General features: G+C 37.6%; 1 protein-coding gene across 1 annotated transcript in view; it reads left to right on the top strand.

The window, feature by feature from the left end:
* The window catches only part of NCAM2 (neural cell adhesion molecule 2), a 316,785-nt gene extending 298,351 nt beyond the window's left edge, over positions 1–18,434 (top strand). Inside the window, exons 17-18 of the mRNA XM_080374442.1 lie at positions 4,200–4,319; positions 10,698–18,434. Coding sequence (XP_080230568.1) covers positions 4,200–4,319; positions 10,698–10,809 — 232 coding nt within the window. The 3' untranslated portion in view covers positions 10,810–18,434. The remainder of the gene's footprint in view (positions 1–4,199; positions 4,320–10,697) is intronic.
* Positions 18,435–20,146: the final 1,712 nt, after the last annotated feature.

Here is a 20,146-nt window from a genome sequence, read left to right as displayed (position 1 = left end):
AAAAGAAAAATGGACATTAAAAAGGCATTCACCATACCTGCTTTTAAGATGGTCTCTTTGTGCAGCTTGACATGAAGGAAATCAATCATAATGCAGTAATAGTTACAAGCACATCTTTGATCCATGAGGAACAGGTAAGAGAGTGTTGTAACTCCATTTCTGCAAGTCTTTGAGCTGCTAATACCCAAAACCTCAGCATATGGTTTTGGCAGCACCAGTAAATCTGGGAGTAAAGGAAATGGTAGCATAGAGAAAACTGTGAAAGAATTTGTCTTCTTGGGTGTAGCACTCCGTAGAAAATCTTGTTTCTTGCTTGTAGACTTTAGGAATAAAAAGTATTGGTGATTTTTAAAAGTAGGAGTGCTGACTTGGATGTGGATGAAATGCTGGTGAGCATGATTGTTCTTCATAGCAACAGTAAATAGTTGCTAAACATAAGTGGGAATAAACAATCCTGATTCTCACAAATACCCTTCTGTAGCGGCTACTTCATCAGACAAATGAGAATTAACTGTTCATTTATGTGCAAATATGTTCCCTTAAATGATAAGGGTCGACGGTGAGATCTCTGGTGAAACAGTTCAAGGACTGATTGCATAAAATAGTAGTACTTCAAAGACCCAATGTTTACAGGGTTTTCAAAAGGTAAGCTGGTGAGAGGATGGCTTGGAGTGCTTCATTTTAGGCAGTTCCATTTCTTTACTTTAAAAAAATGCCTAATTTCCTCATTATGTTCTTCTGATAGACTTATGCATACACTGTAATATTTCTGAGAATGCTTTGTGTGGTTTAAATAACATTTACTGGTCCAATTCCTGTGTGCTCTAGCTCTCCCAGTAGTCAGACCTTGCAGTTCATTCTCCTGCAGCTTCCCAGATCCCATCCTTCCCCAGATGCCTGTACGGCAGATCAGATGTTGCAGCCCTGATTATTCATAGCTGATTGGGCTTCTGTGTTGTCAGTAGTGGAGGTGTGTCTTTTTTTTGGTTTAGTTCTTGCTATTGGGATGCAGAGACTGTCTTAGGTAATGATTACATTTCTTGGTTGGGTTCTCAACCCTTTTGGAAACACCTCTGTAGAACTAAATCAGTCATAAGCAGGCACAGAGTATTTACATCAAATAATGCTTCTGAATAGAAGTTATGCCATAAAATAGCTGTTTCCTAATTCTCTGCAGCTTTACTGTAAGAGAATGAATAACAGCATATTTTTCTACTGTGTGAAGCCAACATGTCTGGGTCAATCGAATCAAGATGTGAAGCTTCTGGCTGTGACTCAGCTGTCCTTTCCTATTGAGCACAACACTTCAGTTTATGCTTTAATTTCCCATTCAAGAAGTGACCAAATATGAGCTGGTGTACGGACTTCCCTGAATGGGAAGACTTTAGGGAGCTAAAGTTGCAAATGTCACCTGACAGCAGTTTATATCTTGCTATCAGCATCTCATACCCAAATGCTATCCCAGACTGTCCCAGAAAAGCATAAAGCTGGTCACTTAATTCCTCTATTACACTTCTTTTGCAAGACCAATTATCTTATTTCTTACTTTATTATATTTCTTTCCTTGTTGAAGTGATCTTCTGTCAGTAAGAACTTAAAATATTTGGGACTGTTCTTATTTTAGCGTGTTCTCTGCATAAATAAAATGTCAGGGTAGAATTTTAAGACAGGCTTGAAGAGCCAAAATTTGAATCTATTTTGTGCCAGCTGCTGTTCCCTAAAAGACACTGACATTTCCCGGTTTTGAATATGTCAGTTTGCATTCTGGATTTTTGAGTGGGTTTATGGTACAGTTCTTTGTTACATTTTGGTTGTAGGATATACATGTAGTCGTTATGTTCCGTATGTAATGAATATAGATGATACAATGCTGTAACATTCACAGAGCCACCTGGAACAGAAATTACATAATGCCTTTCCTACAAATCAGTTTCCCTTCTGTGGAATTTTTAATTGTTTTGCAGTTTGTACTTTCTCTACAGATCAATTCCTCATTCCTATGTGAATGTTGTTTATGAATAACTTCTTTTTTAGGCTTTTGGTCATGCAATAACGTATGTTTCTCTGTAAGACTGTAGATGGACAGACAAGCCAGGTGGAACTTGCCATTCCTTCCACCAGTCCTCCTATAATACATTATCTTTTCACAGATATGAAGTAGCCATGACAGTTCTGTGCATCATCTACAGAAATTAGGATTGTATCCATTTCTGTATCTTAAGGTAGAATTTCACTTGCAGAAGTGAATAAGCCCATACAGTTGTGTGGGTTTTTTTAAATAACCAGAATCTTTTACTTCTACCTATTAATTCTTCCCCAGTCAACTTCTTGGCTACACATTATCTGTACTACACTCAACCAACAAAGATTTTCCTTGAGCATACCTGCCAGTATAGAATTTTCCAGGTGCTTCCTGAAGAGATGGATTATTGCGGTTGTAACTACCTGTTTAACAATTATATTTTCAGGAACAATTTGAAAATGTGAGATATGAATTAGACAAGGGTTTAGCTAGGTCTTTGCTATGGCACATAGCAGTCTGACTGCTCTCTAGAATATCACAGGTCCAGAAAATAATCTGTTAAATAAAAAGTGATTATCTGTAACTCAGTTACCCTGTGTTTCCAGACTGCAGCTGATGAAGATCCAGGATACACTTCCTGACCTGATGACAGGGATGAAATATTTACATGAAAAGTGGTTATATTTTGGAAATATCAAATATATCTTCGGTATCTTTTGATGTACCTTTTGAGAGTAAAATTATATGCAAGTTAATCAGTACTAATATTGTTAATACTTCTGTAACAGTGAGCAGTGACTTCCATGTCATGGTCATATTATTGAAAGCCCTGTGGAGAAGGACTTGGGGGTACCAGTGGATAAAAAGCTGGACATGAGCCTTCAAGATGCACTTGCAGCCCAGAAAGCCAATCTTACCCTGGGCTGCATGAAATGAAGTGTGGGCACCAGTTCAAGAGAGGTGATTCTGTCCCTCTACTCCACTCTGGTGAGACCCCATTTGGACTACTGTGTCCAGCTCTGGAGTCCTTAGTACAGGAAAGACATGGACCTGTTGCAGTGAGTCCAGAGGAGGGCCATGAAGGTGATCAGAGGGCTGGAGCACCTCTCCTACGAGGACAATCTGAGAGAGTTGGGATTGTACAGCATGGAGAAGAGAATGCTCCAGGGAGACCTTATTGTGGCCTTTCAATACTTAAAGAGAGCTTATAAGAAAGATGGAGATAGGCTTTTTAGCAGGGGTTGTTGTGATAGGACAAAAGGTAATGGTTGTACAGTGATAGAAGGTAGATTTAGCTTGGACATAGGGAAGAAATTTTTTGTGATGAGGGTGGTGAGACTCTAGAACACGTTGCCCAGAAGGGTGATAGATGCCCCATCCCTGGAAACATTCAAGGTCTGGTTGGATGGGGCTCTGAGTAACATGATCTAGTTGAAGATGCCCCTGCTTATTCCAGGGCATTGGGACTAAATGACCTATAAAGGTCCCTTCCAACCCAAACTATTCTGTGATTCTGTGATTATCAACAAAAGCATGACAATACTCTCTGCTTCATCCTCCTTACAAGTCATTGTCCGATTAACACAAAGTTTATTCATTTACTTATATGTAAGGTACTAACTTTTGTTGCTAAATTGGGGAAAATATGACACAGAAACAATGAGTTTCTTCTAGCAGTATGAGCAGAAGGGGCTAGATTCTTAATATACAAGGGCTCTTTACCCTATTCTGGCAGCCAGGATTGTCACAGTCTCAGAAGATTAAAGTACATACCTGCAGTGTGTATACTAACATACAGGCTCTTTACACTGCCAGAAAAGTTCAAGCATATCTAGGCATCAAGTCCTTTATCTGTTATACTAGGCTAGGAGAGTTTACATCTATCCACATGAACAGGCCATCATCTTATTATTTAGTCATAAACAAAATGCTCTTTTGAGATGCTAATCCATTATGTTTGCAGATTTTTGTAAGTAACCATGGATACAGGATGCTTTGAAGACTTCAAGGAACTGGGAACATGCTGTCAAATGTGTCTCAGTAGTGGTAGTCACTGATAATTAGTTCTGCCTTCTCTTTGCCGACTTTTGAGGGAAGGGACCTTGGTAATTAGTTGTGCGCAATGTATGTGGTTAATATGATGATATGAATCTAAGACTCTTTTAACAATTTTTAGGAAAGATGGATCAAAAGAGCCAATAGTGGAAATGAGAACAGAGGATGAAAGAATTACCAGTCATGAAGATGGGAGCCCAGTAAATGAGCCAAATGAGACAACACCTCTCACAGAACCAGAGTAAGTAGCCTGATGTTCTCCAGAGCTTCACACAAGTCCCTCCTGACTGCATGGATGCACAGGGCTTCCCATGCTCTGGAAAAGGGAGATACACAGCATCACCAGAGCAGTGCACTGTGGCAATGCAGTGTAAAAGTGTGATTTTAATTGATCTAAATCATGGTATATCACATACAGCAGCTGAGGTTATCACTAGATATTTTTCTCTTCTTTCTGTGACCCAGAGTACAACCACATCTGGGCATTTTCCAGCCCTTGGCAGTGCCATGGTAGCAGCAATCCTGCAACACATCTTTTACACTACCACCTGTTTGGAACTTAGCAAGTATCCAGGGAAAATTTCTAGCCTTCCCTGCTGCCCTAACTCCCAAGGAGCTCCTTCTGTTCTCTTGGTGAAAACAGACCTTGTGTCAGGGCAGAGGGTACAGGCAGCCTGCGCTGCCCTCCACAGCCCACTGGTCCCCCCACCCATGGACCAGGAGCCCCACATCAGCTCCAGCTTTGTCAGCAGCCTGTGCCCAGCCCTGGCCCCAGTAGGAGACAGACCTGCACCGCGCTGCCACCCCCAGCTCTGCCTGCTGTAATCAGGGGCTGGAGTGTGAGGGCAAGGCTCTGCCTGCGCTCTCTGGCTCTCATGCTGCACCAGAGCTTGCCCCTGCTGCTCCCCTGCTGCTCCCAGCCAAACTCCAACCCACATGGGGAGCCATGGCCAGCAGAGGCAGGTCACAGCCCTGCCACCTCCTCTCAGCCCCAGCACCTGCAGTTACCTCGCACCCCCAGCCCTCCTGACCCTTCAGGGGTGGCTGAGCAGGAGTACAAGGATGGTTTTAGTCATTTGCAACTGATCTTTACCACCTACCCAGCCATTATTAACTACTCTGTGGGAAAAGTTTCTTGACTTTCAGGAATGTCCTCAGACTGAGTCACACACAGATCCCCACACGCACCCTGAATGTAGTGCACAATGATCCCATGCTGCAGAAACCCAGCTTCCCACAGGGTGGTCCTGCTTTCAGTCATGTAGCTGAGAGTTTAGCTTGGTATTTAAGTCCATGTGGTGTAATTGGTTTAATAGTGCTGAAGGGCAGCCCCTTTGCTTGGTTCCCCCATGCCCCCTTCCCGCCCCCGTAGGCTCCTCCCAGCACAGGGCTGCAGCAGTTCTCCCCTGGGCTTGCAGGCCCTGGCTGCCTCCTGAGGCACAGGGACCAGCCTCGGGCTCCGGGGTCCTGGGTGCCAGTGGCCAGGTCCACTCCTCCGTGTTTCTGCTCCAGCCCCTGGAACAGATTAAACTGGGTGGAGTGGTTTGTGTTTGTACCTCAATAGTACTTTTCAAATCCTGTGTGGAGGATAAAGCGACATTTGTGATAGGGCACAAGCAAGCCGGTATTTTGCTAAGCTTACTATTACAATGAGAGCTTCTGAGATATTTTTTTTTCTTCTGAAAATTTAGTTTGAAGAGAAACTAGTATTTTAACAAAGGTGATGAAAGTACCTTTCCTTCTATTGACAGCCAACCCAGTGTTGTTAAAAAAACATGAACTGATTACTCAAGAGTTTAATTTCTGAGCCCCCAAATTTGATTGATTTGAAATTATTAAAGAAAGCTCCAAATTTTTCTGATTTGAGCCTAAAACTTTTAATGTGTTGTGAAAATCTCCTAGTTAAATCTGTCAGGGCTATGAAGACACTTCTGTATAAATACAGAAACTCATCTGTTGATTATTTGATGGACCATGCTGTTTTTTAAAAGGAGAGGATGTTCTTATAAAACAGTCTTTTGATCTTTCTGAAAATTCACCAAAATTGCCTTCCTTACCATTATCTAGAACTGCAAAAGCCAGAACTTTTAATAAGGGAAAATCCTGTCTTACTCATTTTTGTTGGCATTTGTAGTACATGAGAGGGTACTATACTGCACATTAAGCTATATACTTCTTTAAAAGAACCTGTACCTGAAAATTTCAAAGATCTGGTAATTAAATAATTATGGAATTTGTTGAATGACTAGTTATATGTTTGTTCTTCATATTAGAATTTATAATGAGGTGCACTGTAGAGAGCCTGCAGTTTTCTAAGGAGTCAGGAATGTAGTTATAAACATTGCACAAGTCCAGTGAGCCTTGGATATGTTAGTGGCCAAGGCACAAGGGCCACCTATTTTCATGCTTCAAGACTATTTGTAGCACAAGATCTTGCAAATACAAATGAGATGCATCTAGCAAGGAACATGATATCAGCAAAGATTTAAGTTCAGTTCTTCCTGCTTGTCCCAGTCATTAGAACAGCTGACAGGAATGAACTATGAGAAAATTAAAATAAAAAATGTGTTATTATCTTAGGGGAGGGAGAAAGAATCAGTCACTAGTGGCACGAAAAAATAACCACATCATAGGAACAACTGATAAGGAGTTTGATGGGTATTATGTCCTTGGGAGAATAGGACTGCTAAGATTAATAATTATGACCATTTCCTCCTTGGTAATTTCATCTCCCACAACCAATGGCAAAAGGCAGCAGTCCAAGGTACAGCTGGACAGAGGTCAGCTAAAGGTTCAAGACAGTGTCACATAGGAGACCAAAGATGATTAGAGCATCACACAATCAGGACATCTGAAAGGACACTGGTACTAGGAGAGCATGGAAAGACCTTCTGCTCAGACACAGGGCATAACTGGTGAAACACAGAAGCAACAGAAAGTATGGGTGAGATGTCACTGAAGGAAAGGAGGACACAATAGGGTAGAAGTCTCTCAGTAGGAATAACAAAAAAACACATCGCCAACAGCAAGGGCTATCAGCCAGAAATGGCATATGCTGGGCAGGGCAAAGATGACATGCGGATCTTGGAGCGAAGAGCTTAGTCTGCAGGAAGGAAGAGTTTCAAGGACCTTCCAGACAGGCAACGTTCATATAAGGTGGGATTCATTCTAATCATGTCTGCCCTAAAGGTATACAAGATAAGCTTTCAGTTTAAATTATATGAAATATTTTGAATAATTAGTTAAATTGTTTTGAATAACACCAAATTATACTCAGAACTTTAAATGCACTTTAAGCATTTGTGGGAAATAATTAATAAAGAGATTACTTCCTCTTACAAAAATAGAGTATTTTTATTATATTGCTCAGCATATTATACAGCAGTCTAAGTTTTACCTTAACTCAGATGATTCTTGTTAAAGCAACGTTTGGGATCCAGTCGTGACAGATGAGCACAAAGCACTTTTACCTGCAAGTCAACAAGTTTTAATAATGCTGGCAGGAAATCAGTTTAAGCTGTGCATTTCACATTACGTTTCTGAAATATGATTAAAATACCGCAGCAATGTGGGACTATAATTGCACTTAGTCTGACATTATTGTATTTCTAATCTAGGTTGAGTTTTTCTTAGTATTAATGAAGCTGGGTGAATTCTGGTATCAGAATGGCTAGGAGACATTTTACTATAAAATAGGAATGTAAACATTCTATTTAAGGTTTTGTATGTGTAATATAAGCTGTCTATTGCAGTTAGGCCACATGCAGTGCTGGAGGGAGTCAGTATGATTAATGCTTGATAACAGCCAGCATCTGATTAAAGCAAAAGAACCTTTTAAAGTTCTCTAGTCATCTGTTTGTTTTTTGTTGTGGTTTTTTGTTTTGTTTTTTTTTTTCAAAAAAAGCATTTATTATAAAATGTTTAAAGATTTTAAACTATTAGTCTGACCAGCTGAAAAGTATAGAATTATTTCAGATACTTGTAGCTAAATAAAAATTAAGGGTAGGCAAATTGGTGTAATTAGAACATTTAAAGTTTATTTAATTAATTGAAAGAGGAAAATGATTGAATCCGTTAATATAGATTGAATATTAATTAATATTTTAAACAAATGGAGAGAAAAATTCCAGAATAACAACAGTTATCATAGTCAAAAAGGATAATGTCTAATAATAACTGAAATGATAACTTCACATCACATCATAAAAAAAACCACAAGTTTTCGAAGACAATAAGGTCAAAGAACAGTGAAAGGACATTTTGATGAGGAAAACTTGTGTCCTGGTTTCGGCTGAGATAGAGTTAGTTTTCTTCTCAGTAGCTGGTACAGTCTTTGTTTTGAATTTAGTATGAGAATAATGCTGATAACACACTGATGTTTTAGTTGTTGCCAAGTAGTTCTTACTCTAAATCAAGGACTTTTCAGTTTCCCATGCTGGGCCAGTAAGCAGGTGCACAAGAAACCAGGAGGGAGCAGAGTCAGAACAGCTGATCTGAACTAGCCAAAGGGATATTCCATAGTATAGAATGCAATGCTGAGTATATAAACTGGGAGGAATTGGCTGGGAGGGACCGATCGCTGCTTGAGGACTGGCTGGGCATCGGTCAGCAGCTGGTGAGCAACTGTATTGTGCGTGTGTCAGTTGGGTTTTTACCTTAGTCTTTATTTTTCTCTCTCCCTCTCCTCTTCATTAAAATTATTGTTAGTGTTGTTGTTATTATTATTAATATTTTTACTTTATTTCAATTTTTAAACTGTTATTAACTCAACTCACAGGTTGCACCTTTTTCCGATTCTCCTTCCCATCTCACCATGGGTGGTGGAATGGGGGGAGTGAGTGAGCGGCTGCATGGTACTTAGCTGGGGTTAAACCACAACAACTTGTGAAACTATTTATTTGTAGTTGTTTGGGTTTTTTTTTCTTTTTTCTTCCTTGCTTGCATTGAAAGTGAGGCTAATTGCATGAACATGGATTTCAGTAATATCTAGTATCCTTCAACAGGGTTCTAGCAAATCTTCCTATTTCAGGTAATTTGAAATTATTTCTAACATGCTCTTAATCCACTTCTCCAAAATGAATTTATTTAAAATTCCATACATTATATTCTTTCAACTGTCCGATTTTTACTTTGACTAAATACTTTCTCCCTTTCAGCACCACCTTTTGAGCTATTACTCTGCCTTTATATAAAATTAGATAAAATTAAGTCTTTTTTTTAATAATAGTTTAAGTGCTTTGCATTATCAGGCCTTTAACACAGGTGCCTGCTTACCTAAAATGCATCTCATGAGCTGCATTTCCTCTGCCCCAGTGTTTTATCATCTTTTAAAAAGAGATTTGTATTGATTCTACTGTTTCCATTCTTTCAATGATCGTGTTGTGGGCTGAAATCTGTTTCCTTTGGGTATGCCATGTGAAGCAGACAATTATTAGAGACCTCCCTCTGTGCTCAAAGACAGCTGATATATATCCCACATATTTTACTGCAGTAGTACAAGTTAGTCTTGTCTTTGATTTCTCTCAGGTACAGGTTGTGCCATTGTTTAACTTCTAGATAAACAACATCTTTCTTAGTTCGTTTCAGACAGCCTAAATTTCATAAGACTGGGAATTTGGGTATTTCTTTCTTTTGTTTGTTGTTATTAAACACGGTTATTACAAGACATTCCTAAGGGATTCCTCAGATAGGTTTTGAACAGTATATTGCTCTTTGGGATATCAAAGCAATCACAGTGGAAGTTTGCTGAAAAATTTAACAGTTATAATGAATAAAAAAGGCATATGCATACTATTCCCTAGTTAAAAACCAGAAAGCAAACCCAAAATGGAATCATGATTAATAGCTATTGTGCCCAGGAGACATTATTACAGGAATGTCTGAGTAAACCATACATATTTTTGACAGCTAACTACTGGCAGTAGGGAATCAATGATTTTCAAGACCATTTTGAATGAAATCAGTGTTTTGTCTTTCCTGTAAATTAAGGGTGGGGACTCTTGCCATTGGAATTAAGAATTACAAAACTCTACAGGGTTTTCACTGAGTTAGTCTTAAAAGAGCTATGAGATTGTGCGATCTAGGAAAAATAAATTGTAGAGGTTTCTAAATAATGAAATAACTTCCACTACTTCCCTGTGCTATAAGAAGTTCTTTCCTTCATCTGTGTCTTGGCATAACCTCCAATGATAGATGTCTTCTTTTTTATATAAGTGAATTTACATTTAGAAAAAGAGTACAGTCTAGATACAGCAAAAGGCTTGACTGTAAATGTTTCACAGTATCCTAGGGAACGTACATGTCTGTATTGTCTTGGGTCAAGTTATTTGGCATTGTATTGTTTCTTTTGCTTTATTGAAGAAACTGCATTTTGAGCAGCCACAGTGTTCTTATGGTGTGCCATTTAGCTTTTTCTGACTTTATAGAAATGGAAAGAGTTAATAGAAATCTATTTAAAAGCAAAGTACCTTAGTGCTCATAATAAAATATTTGTACATTATTTTAAATAAATTATGTTTCTAGAAACACTGTCAACTGTCTAAACAATACTTACATTGTAGACTAAAATTCCAGATTGTGTTATATATGTGTTACCATGATTCTTCTTTTCTCCTGATAGGAAGCTGCCACTAAAGGAGGAAAATGGGAAAGAAGCTTTAAATCCAGAAACCATAGAAATCAAAGTTGCTAATGACATCATCCAGTCAAAAGAAGATGATAGCAAAGCATAATAAGATAAACTACAGCTGTCTGGATAATGCATTTGGATTGAAGTAACCCTGTGACCAAAACTTTACAGCTGACCTTAATTTCTTGGGAAACTTAAGCTTGGAATAGTTAGTACATGTGTACATATGATGAAACAGTTTCTGTCTACAGTTCCTTTCTATTTTTTGTTAATGGTTTTAGTATGTAGTTCTGCTGACACCAAGTCCCATGGTATAAATTTGAAAAATCTGCAGAATAAGAACTGTAATTTATTATATGACAAAGTATGTCTATTTAGAAGATAGTTACAAAGCACCCCTAACCACAAACAACCCATCAGGTCTCTTCAGATCTTACAGTGCAAGCTACATACATAAAGTGTGCCATATACTACTGTATTTGTTTCCATTTATAATAAAACAAAAGTTCAGGTTGCCTTTAAAAAGAAAGAAAACCAGTCCCAGTATAATATTTAAGACCTTAGCACTGGCAGACACTCAGTAGTCATTCCAGCTGTGCTTATCACTTGAAGCAAACAAAAACTAAAAGACACTCTTCAACACAGAGCCAGCTCCACCTGCAGTTTCACCTAGGTTCTTCAGTAAAACAGAAAGTTGATAACCAAGTTGTACAGATTGAAATAAAATTGGCTAAATATATTGTAGCAGTATATTGGTCTTATCCTAACTACATGAGTGTGACTCTGAAAGGCTCCAGGATTTTCAGTGCTTCAGGTTTTCTGTATTAAAGTTTTGGAGGTTGCATGCAAACTAAAATGCAGCAAAGGTATAAAACCTCTTTTTTATCATAATCTGGCTTCAAGTGAAACCTTACAATAAACACAAGCTCAAATTAATTGTCCCAACATATATATTTATACATATATAGTATTTTTTCTTCTTTTAGTTCTAACCATTTAGTCAAGGGATAAAACTGCATTTTAGTGTAGTAGATACATTTTCTCCCAAAATCAGTACGTGAATATTAAAAGTTTGCCTTATTAAAGTAGCACTTGTTCATTTATGATTTCACACCCTTCATCTTAACAAAAAAAACCCAGTAAGAACAGATAGAAAGGAGGACTTTGGCTAAACAGTTAGGAACAGTTTTAAATTACTAGTTAGTAGCATCTTGTATTAAACAAAATACATTTTTTCCTGTTGAGCATTCCTTAATAACATCGTTTTTATTATTCTGGTTAACATGCACCGCTATGAAATTTGACTGATATAAAATTCATTCATATTTTTAATCATTGATTTAATGGTGCCACTAACTGGATGTATTTTGTTTCCATTCCAGCATACTGTATTTACTCTTTACCACTCTGCGAAATCTTGCTTTGGAAGAAGTAGATAAACCATATGGAAAACTAGATTGGAAAAATCTGCTTATCAGCATTAAATTGTAGAGTTCCTTGTGGATTTTCCACGTCAAAATCCCACCTGAGTGTAGCTAAGGTGTAGCTTTACTCAGCAAATTACATCCTCTCCATGCTGTATCTGAATTTTTTTCATATTTGAAGTCTTTACGCTTCCCAGTTTCCCACAGAATGTTACCAATCCTTAGCTGATATTTCGTAGTGATGGCAAAGTGGTTGACTTTTGTGCAGTAAAGTTGGAAGTGAAACGTAAAGAGTGTCCTTAAATTAGGAGGAAAATAGCAGGTTAACCTTGTTAACCCAAGCTTTTGTGCATTTGGAGGAGCTGAGGAGGATATATTTAATTCATAGGTCTTTCTTATTTATCAAACAAATAATTTTATGTTTTTTTCTTTTTCAACTTTTCTTCACTTTGGGTAATACCTACAACAAACCAAATAGTTGAGGATAGAAGCATAGCACTGGTGTGGCTAGGATAAGAGGCCAAGTTCCCACAAAACCAGTACCAAAGTGAAAAGAATAGGTAAGAAGAGATAACAATGTGGAATGAAAATCATGAAAGATAATAATGTCTTCAAAGAAGTTTCTTTAAATGCTAAGGCACTACTTCTGGGTGAAGGAGTGATGAAGACGTTCCTTTATGACCTCTCACTGTAACTCCCATGTACTGAGCAGCTGGTACTACCAAATAGCTGCTAATCTATTAAATTTCTGTCCTGTTTCTTTGAGTAAGTACACACTGAGCAGGACTACCCCTTAATCTGTAATTAAGAGAACCAGTTGTCTCATTTATATATATATATGAATATCTATTCTTTCTACAAAGTATGTATTTGCAGCTGGGCTTTCTCCCTCTATCAAAATTCAAGGAAGGGACCTGGAAAATTCCAGCAGCTGAGAATAATGTGGTTGGTGTGGCTTCAACATTTGCATCCCACATCATCTCAGACAGTATTTTTACCAGAATGAGGATGAAGGTAGGAAACATCCTCTTCTACCTGCCTTCACAAAGTTAGGTGGTGCCATGCATACTCATTGAAGTCAAGCTTCACTAGGCAAACAGTGCTTTTTCTGAAGCCAGCAAGATCATTTGCACAACAAGGTTCCTATACAATGTGGGCAGAGCTAACAGTGCCTAGGCTCAACTATAGATGCATTTCAAACTTCAGTGCTTCTTATTGAGACTTACACATACAAACTTCATGACCTAACAGCTATGTATTGTTTTGGGGGGGATTAGGTTTGGGGGTTTGGTGGGGGGGTTTGGTTTTGGTTGTTTGTTTTTTTTTCCCTGATATTGCCTTTAATTACAATGTGAAGGAATTAGAGAATTTAAGAGGTCTCAGCACATTTATTATTAATATACCTGTGCTACTCTTTACAAGTAAAATATACTGCAAAATTATTTCAATATCAGGATCAAAATCATTTCCCACTATATTAGATTACAAATGAAAAGCTATTTCCAGAAATATTTATTTTCTTCCTGCTGTTAAGTCTCTTGACAGTTGGGCTATGTGAGGGCTGAGAATTAACCAGTTCTACACTGATGGAATGTCCAAGCATACCTTTTGGTCTGTGTATTAATAGGTTATCTCTTGTGCTTTGACTCTGTGCTGTGCAGGAGAAAGCCAAACTATAACTATGAAATAATACTTTAAAACACTGATATTTGCAAATATTTCCAAATGAGGGACAGCGCATTGTAATTTTTAAGATATGTGTAGAACTGGAATAACATAATTTCTTTATTTTCTTTTCCTATTCTAGACTAAAAAGAAAAAAAAACAGGTATCTGTATAAATGTCACTTTTACTGTCTAAAAGTAATTTTAAGTGTTAGTATGAAATGTCAGAAGAGTTGACAAAATATAACTATTTGTAAAAGTAATCTGAATTGTTACACTAACATACTCCAGGGACAAGGGTGGGAGGGAGCCATTTAAATTATTCATGATGTGGAATGTGGCAGTGACAATCTCTCTTCAACAAAAAATAAGGAGTAAAATCAAGTAAAATGACTTAGAGCTTCTTGTTATTATTTTTTTAGTAGAACTGCATTCTGATTTACTATAATCGTAACAAAAGTTTTAATTAATGTTTTACAATTTAATATACAAATGTACTCTGGAGAGTTTTTTCTGGGTTTATTTGGGATTTTTTGACTTTAAGATATTTTTTTTTGTGGTTGCAGAAATATTTACTATTCTGGTGATGCTAATGCCTAATGTGACAAAGATTAATTTTTTTAGGCCTCAGTCTTGCAAGAAATTTGTGTTGCTGAACCCACCCCTCATATGGCACCCCACTGCCATCAGTTGGGTCGATGTAAGCAGAAGAATCAATGTACTTTCATAGGACAGCTTGCAGGATTGGGCCTAATTTCTGTCTCTTCATAGATATATACAACGTAGTTACACAGTGACAGTCATCTACAAAGGCTGTTTGACAACAGTCCCTGGTATAGTGAATTCCACCTGCTGTCTTCAGCCTCTGCATTGATGTTCATCCAAAAAAAGTGGCTTTTTTTATATGTTGGTAATTACTTTATTTATTTAAGTGCCAATCATAGAACTGTAGTATAATAATCATGCCATTTTTCTGTTTCCTAGACCAGATAATGGAAATGTATTTGTGCCTTTTGATAGCATGCCACTCTGCTTTATTAAAGAAAAGTCTTCAATAATTTGTCTACAAAGCCTGTTTAAAATATTTGAAAGCTTTACCATGACATACTTTTCTACTCAAATACTCATCTAAAGTGAACTGGAAGTAGTATTCTCAAGTCACGTAAATATTTTAAACACAAATAGCAAAATCTATTGAGATCACAGTTCTAGTGAGGGTCATAGTAGGTGTATTGCTGTTGAAAAGATTCAAGTTGATGGAGCACGAGGGGTGTGTAGGGGTGTTTTGACCAATTTATCAAGTTGAAGAGTCAGATAGAAAGTCTCCTTAGTTCTATTTAGGTACTTTGACCTAAAACATTAAAATCTTTTCTCAAATCTGAGAGATGATGTGGAGCATCTTCCCACCATTTTACCTCTGGAGTAAAACTGCAGTGAATATTTGTTTTGCAGTCATTTGTGGCCTCACCATCTCTGTGTAAGCTGTCATAGGAAGTAATATCTTTGTAGAGTAATTGTTGTGTCTGTTGGGTGAATTCACTCCTGATTTATTAAAGGGCCTCCAAAAAGACCATTTACTGAAAAAGCTGAAGACCCCCATTATCAATTAATCTATGGAGGGGTGCCAAGAGTGCTGCAAGAAGGGACACAATGGAATCCAGGTCCCACTGGGCTGAAGACACAAACTGTCCTCAGTGGGGTCTGAATTTCGTCCATCCATCTCAGCAAAGCTCTGCATGTCCTCAGCTTATGGACTCACTTTTGTGAATCAGACTTCTAGTTGTAAGTGGAACTTAAATATCCTGCCAGGCTCCTGCCAAAATTTTACACAGAGGAGGTTTTCCTATTAGGAGTTTGTACTGATCAGGAAATGTTGATAAAAACACCTGATCACATCTTTATCCCATACATTACTAACGCCCAGAAATAAAATAAAACATCCCTCTAAATAATGCATTGTGATTGCGATACTTCTTTAGGCAAAGACGAAAACATTCTAAGAAGTAATGTTTCTTCTTAAATCCCTTTGTTTAACTTCTGATACTTGTGCTGATTGGTGCAAAGCTACCATGGTTAAATAAATCTTTTTTAAAAAGAATCTACCCCCCTTTTCAGATTTTTTTCATATCATTTCTTGGAGTACCCAATCCACTTGACAGCAATTCTGTAGTGGTGGGGGGAAACCACTCACTAAGTTTTAAGTGATCTTCAGTACTTCCACTGTGCATATACATGTGTTCTTTATGTCGTTTTATTTGAACCTGAGCCAAACATAAGCCCTTCTACTACAAATTTGGCTTTGGATCAGGTTCTGAGAAATCAGTTTACCAGTCTCTCTTTCCTCTTAACAGGCATTGTGAGCTTCATGATGTTTGACTTTCAAACTTGATTATTGGCCATTTTTAGCCCAGAGAAATGAAATAAATATTTATTGCCAAATTTGTATTGGCATCTTTTAAGTCACAGGTGAGATCGGGAGCAGGTGAGATGACCAGATGCAGTGCCACCAGAATTCAGGAAAGCCACTACCAGAGAGAACAGGTGCCAAAGAGTGAGCCGAGAGAGGGCTCAGATACTGGGAGCATCTCTTGCTAGAAGTGACAAGGGAAATGGGGAGCTACTGAAACAAGAGGGCTGTGAAAACCAGAGGAGGGGGAGCATTAACCCTGCTGTATCCTTTAACTCTACCGTGTAAGTAGGCTATATTTTTACAACTAATATGCAGGGTTGGGGAAAGGGAAAACAAACCCTCAGAGTCTCTATAGATCAGTGACAAATATATAAGTCAGATCCCCCCAGGAGGATAATTTCATTGCTCATGGTGTAGAGTTCTCACTAAGGATTTTGAACTACTTAGATAAGGGTTTTTTTACAAAAAAAAAGCTTTCCTGCTACAAAGAGCACTCGGTATGTATTTGTATGCTGTGTACAGTATAAGCTAAAGCATACCATATATTGTTTTTTTATTCCACACGTTGTCAACAGCCCACTTGCGATATATACCACCTGAATTCTATATTAATAAGTTAGCTACCACTGGAGCTAGTTTGTTTATTGTTTCAAAATCTTATGTCCCTATGAAATGCTGTGTATATATATATATCTCTATACTGTAAAAAGAAGTAATATCGCAGATGCTGGTTTTGTATTTATGAAAGACATTGAAAGTATGGCTTAAAGTATATCGATTATTTGTCACTCTTCACCATTTGTATATTAATAGTAAAGATACTTTTACTTTAATGAAGTGTTGTAGTTACATTTATTTTTGCTAAGTGTCTTTCTGTCAAGATGTCTGATTCAGTAGGAGTCTTCTTGCCAAAAGCAAACATATCAATTATTTCCTCTTCATTATAGAAGTACCTCATAATGCCCAAGCAGCCCTGCAATTTATTATTCTCTTTTCTGTCAAAATACGTCACTGCTATTGAACACTACTGTTGTAGCATCCTGAGTCTCCAACGGAGCTTGAGGCCCATTATTATCAGTCCCCTAAATGTTAGTGCTGAAAAATAATCTTTTTTTTTTTTCCAAAGAATACCATCGCAACATTTTAAAGGTATTTCGTATAAGCCAGCAAAAGATAGCATCAGCAGAAGCTAGCTTGTTTTGCCAAACTTTGAGCCTTCCAAATGTCTTGTAACTGTGTTAGCACCACCAGGAACTGGTCATAAGAGGTCAGGCACCTTCTGCAATGAAATGGGCTTTTACTGCATTGCTGGATTGTTTTCCACTAAGATGGAAAACAGGCAAAGCACACCTCAGACAACATAACCACTTCCCTGAAACGGCAGAGGAACATTAGGACCACTGTTTTATCACCAATAAAATGAAGCCTCCTAAGAGACTGAAATCCCATTGAAATGTGCTAGATTGTGTACTTGTACCTAAGCATCAGCTTTCTGAGTGCCACCTAAGCTTTAATAAACCTCACCAGCCAAAGAATGGAGGACCTGCATGTAGGAAAAAAAAAATGTTTTGCCCAACAAAGTCTCCACAGCTGCATCTTCCTTCTTCCACAGATCCTTAAGCTCTGACCCTGCAGACATCTACAGACATGTGCTTCCCTAAATGTCAGTGGCAGCATCAACAATTAGCAAAAGGGTCTCCTGGAATTGAAAAACTGAGCCTGAGAGAACTGGTGTTAACAGTTGGTTAATAGAGAGATGGTTGACATCAGTGTGCCACTGAAAGTTTTTCATAGTCATGTGTGTTGATTAGGAAAAGCCAGACTTCATCAAATGATGCATAGATTTAGTTCAGGTATCTCAAGAGTCAAATCAGTTCAGTGCATAGGCCACAGGATAGGTCCCCCTTTAATTTACAGGTGAGCAGTAAATACAACTATGGCAAATTACTGATTATGTAAAAATAATGCACGAATCTTCAGAAACAGACTCAACTTTGTAAAATTCAGCCTTGCTGATATATATCATGCTTTGATGTATTTCAAACATGTTACTCAAAATACAAGTAGAATTATTTAAAAGTATATTCAGGTACCTTGATAAAGAAAATTTATTTACCCATGTCATTAATAGATTAGACACAGATAACACTGCACACACACACACAAAAAAACCAAACCAAACCAAACCAAAAAAAAAAAAAAAAAAAAAAACCCACAACCAAAAAAGAAATGTCACTTACACTGCATTCTTGGCAAAAGATAACTTTCTCATGTGAGCCCTAGCAGATCTAATAAACCAACTATACTTCTAAGATCATTCCTATTTGGAAAATGCTTATGTTTGGGGATACGTTTAAAGTTCATTGGTGATATATCAAACACTTCCTACAAAGAAATAGCTCAAAATTAAACTTAGTGTCAGTTAAATTTCTGTAAAAATCCCTTATGTAGCAAAAATTATCTATCAGTCAGATTGAACAAAGCAATGAAACACGTCCACAGTTGGTACCACTATAAAGCGTTGTCAGTGGTGCTGCTGAAGAAGCACAATGAACCACATCTGGCAGCAGGATGATCAGGTCATGTAACATTTCTAGAATCCATTCAGACACTCTGATGTTAAGGTAAAAAAAAAGTTTTGAATTGAAAAGTTTTTTCTACTAAGCAGATGTCATCTTTTAGGACTAAACTAGTGAAGGAGAAATTATATCTTTTGATTTTTAAATTAAAAACTAGTTTCATTGTCTTAGTTCATGACATGATGAATGAATTTTACTTTGGCACTTATTTTATCACAGAGTGGGGAAAAAAAAAATCATGTACTTGTATCCAAAGAACTAAATTAGGACAAAAAAAAAAAAAAAAAAAAGTGCTGTGACACTTTCCAAAGCAATAAAAAATAAACGTTATGGTTTTTTTAAAGAATTGTTTTCAAATGGATTTACTAACTACAGATATCTTTAAAAATAAAAGAATTTGGAGGATGTAATGACTCCTTGCACACAGTGTACTGCGAGTTTAACTGAAAGCACGCTTGCAACAAAATTCAAACTACTGTGTAATAAGTAAGGCAGAATGAAAGTGGTGATGTATATTAGAGGCTTCCTATGAAAACTTTACATTATAGACAAATTTTTTCATGAAGCCATTCCCTAATGGGATGAAAGTGTTAATTGTTGCACTGAAGTAATGGTTCTGCCTTTCCTGGTATTCATGACATGCCTGGCTGCAGCACTTTGTTCTATCCTTTTCTCTGTAAAGCATACATTCGGTAGAAAATAGTATCTTTTCAAAAATTAAAGACACTTTGTAAAACACAGTTTTCACTTCTGTGAATAAATAAAACACCTCTTGCATAATCTGGTGATATAATACACAGCAATAATGTCACTGCCATGTATACTGTCAGTGTACAGTGGTTCTAACTTCATAAGGAAATTTTGTGGTGTCTGTCCTTCACCAAGGCAACATAAGCTCCTTATGCTGAAACACTCTATGGCCATCTGAAGGATTCATGTTTTTGTTTGGTGATGGAGCTATGGGAACCTGAACATGGTGCATATGTGACCAAAGAAAGTGTTTGGTTATTTTCTGTGAGCTTGATTCCAACATCAGTCCAGGATTTCTGAAGATACCACTCTCTATCTGCAGGTTGTGGGCATGAGAGGGAAGCAGTAATGTAGAAGCATAAAAGTAATTGAAGCCACTCTACCAAGCTGATGAATGTGCTGCTAACTCAACCAAGTAGAAAACAAACACACACACCCCCCAAAAAAAACCCAAATTAAAAAAAAATCCTGAAATTCAGTGAAGGCCCTAACTGAGTTAAGTTTAGGCCCTAAAACTCAGTGAAGCCCCTAAATGAGGTAGGTGTAGGCCCTACAAGTCAGTGAAGGCCTTAAACACAATGAAAGCCCTAAAGTGAGAGAAATTTAGAACGTA

The sequence above is a fragment of the Falco punctatus genome (assembly GCF_963210335.1).
Source record: "Falco punctatus genome assembly, chromosome: 2".
Taxonomy (NCBI): Eukaryota; Metazoa; Chordata; class Aves; order Falconiformes; family Falconidae; genus Falco; species Falco punctatus.
This window is presented reverse-complemented; position numbering and strand designations above follow the sequence as displayed.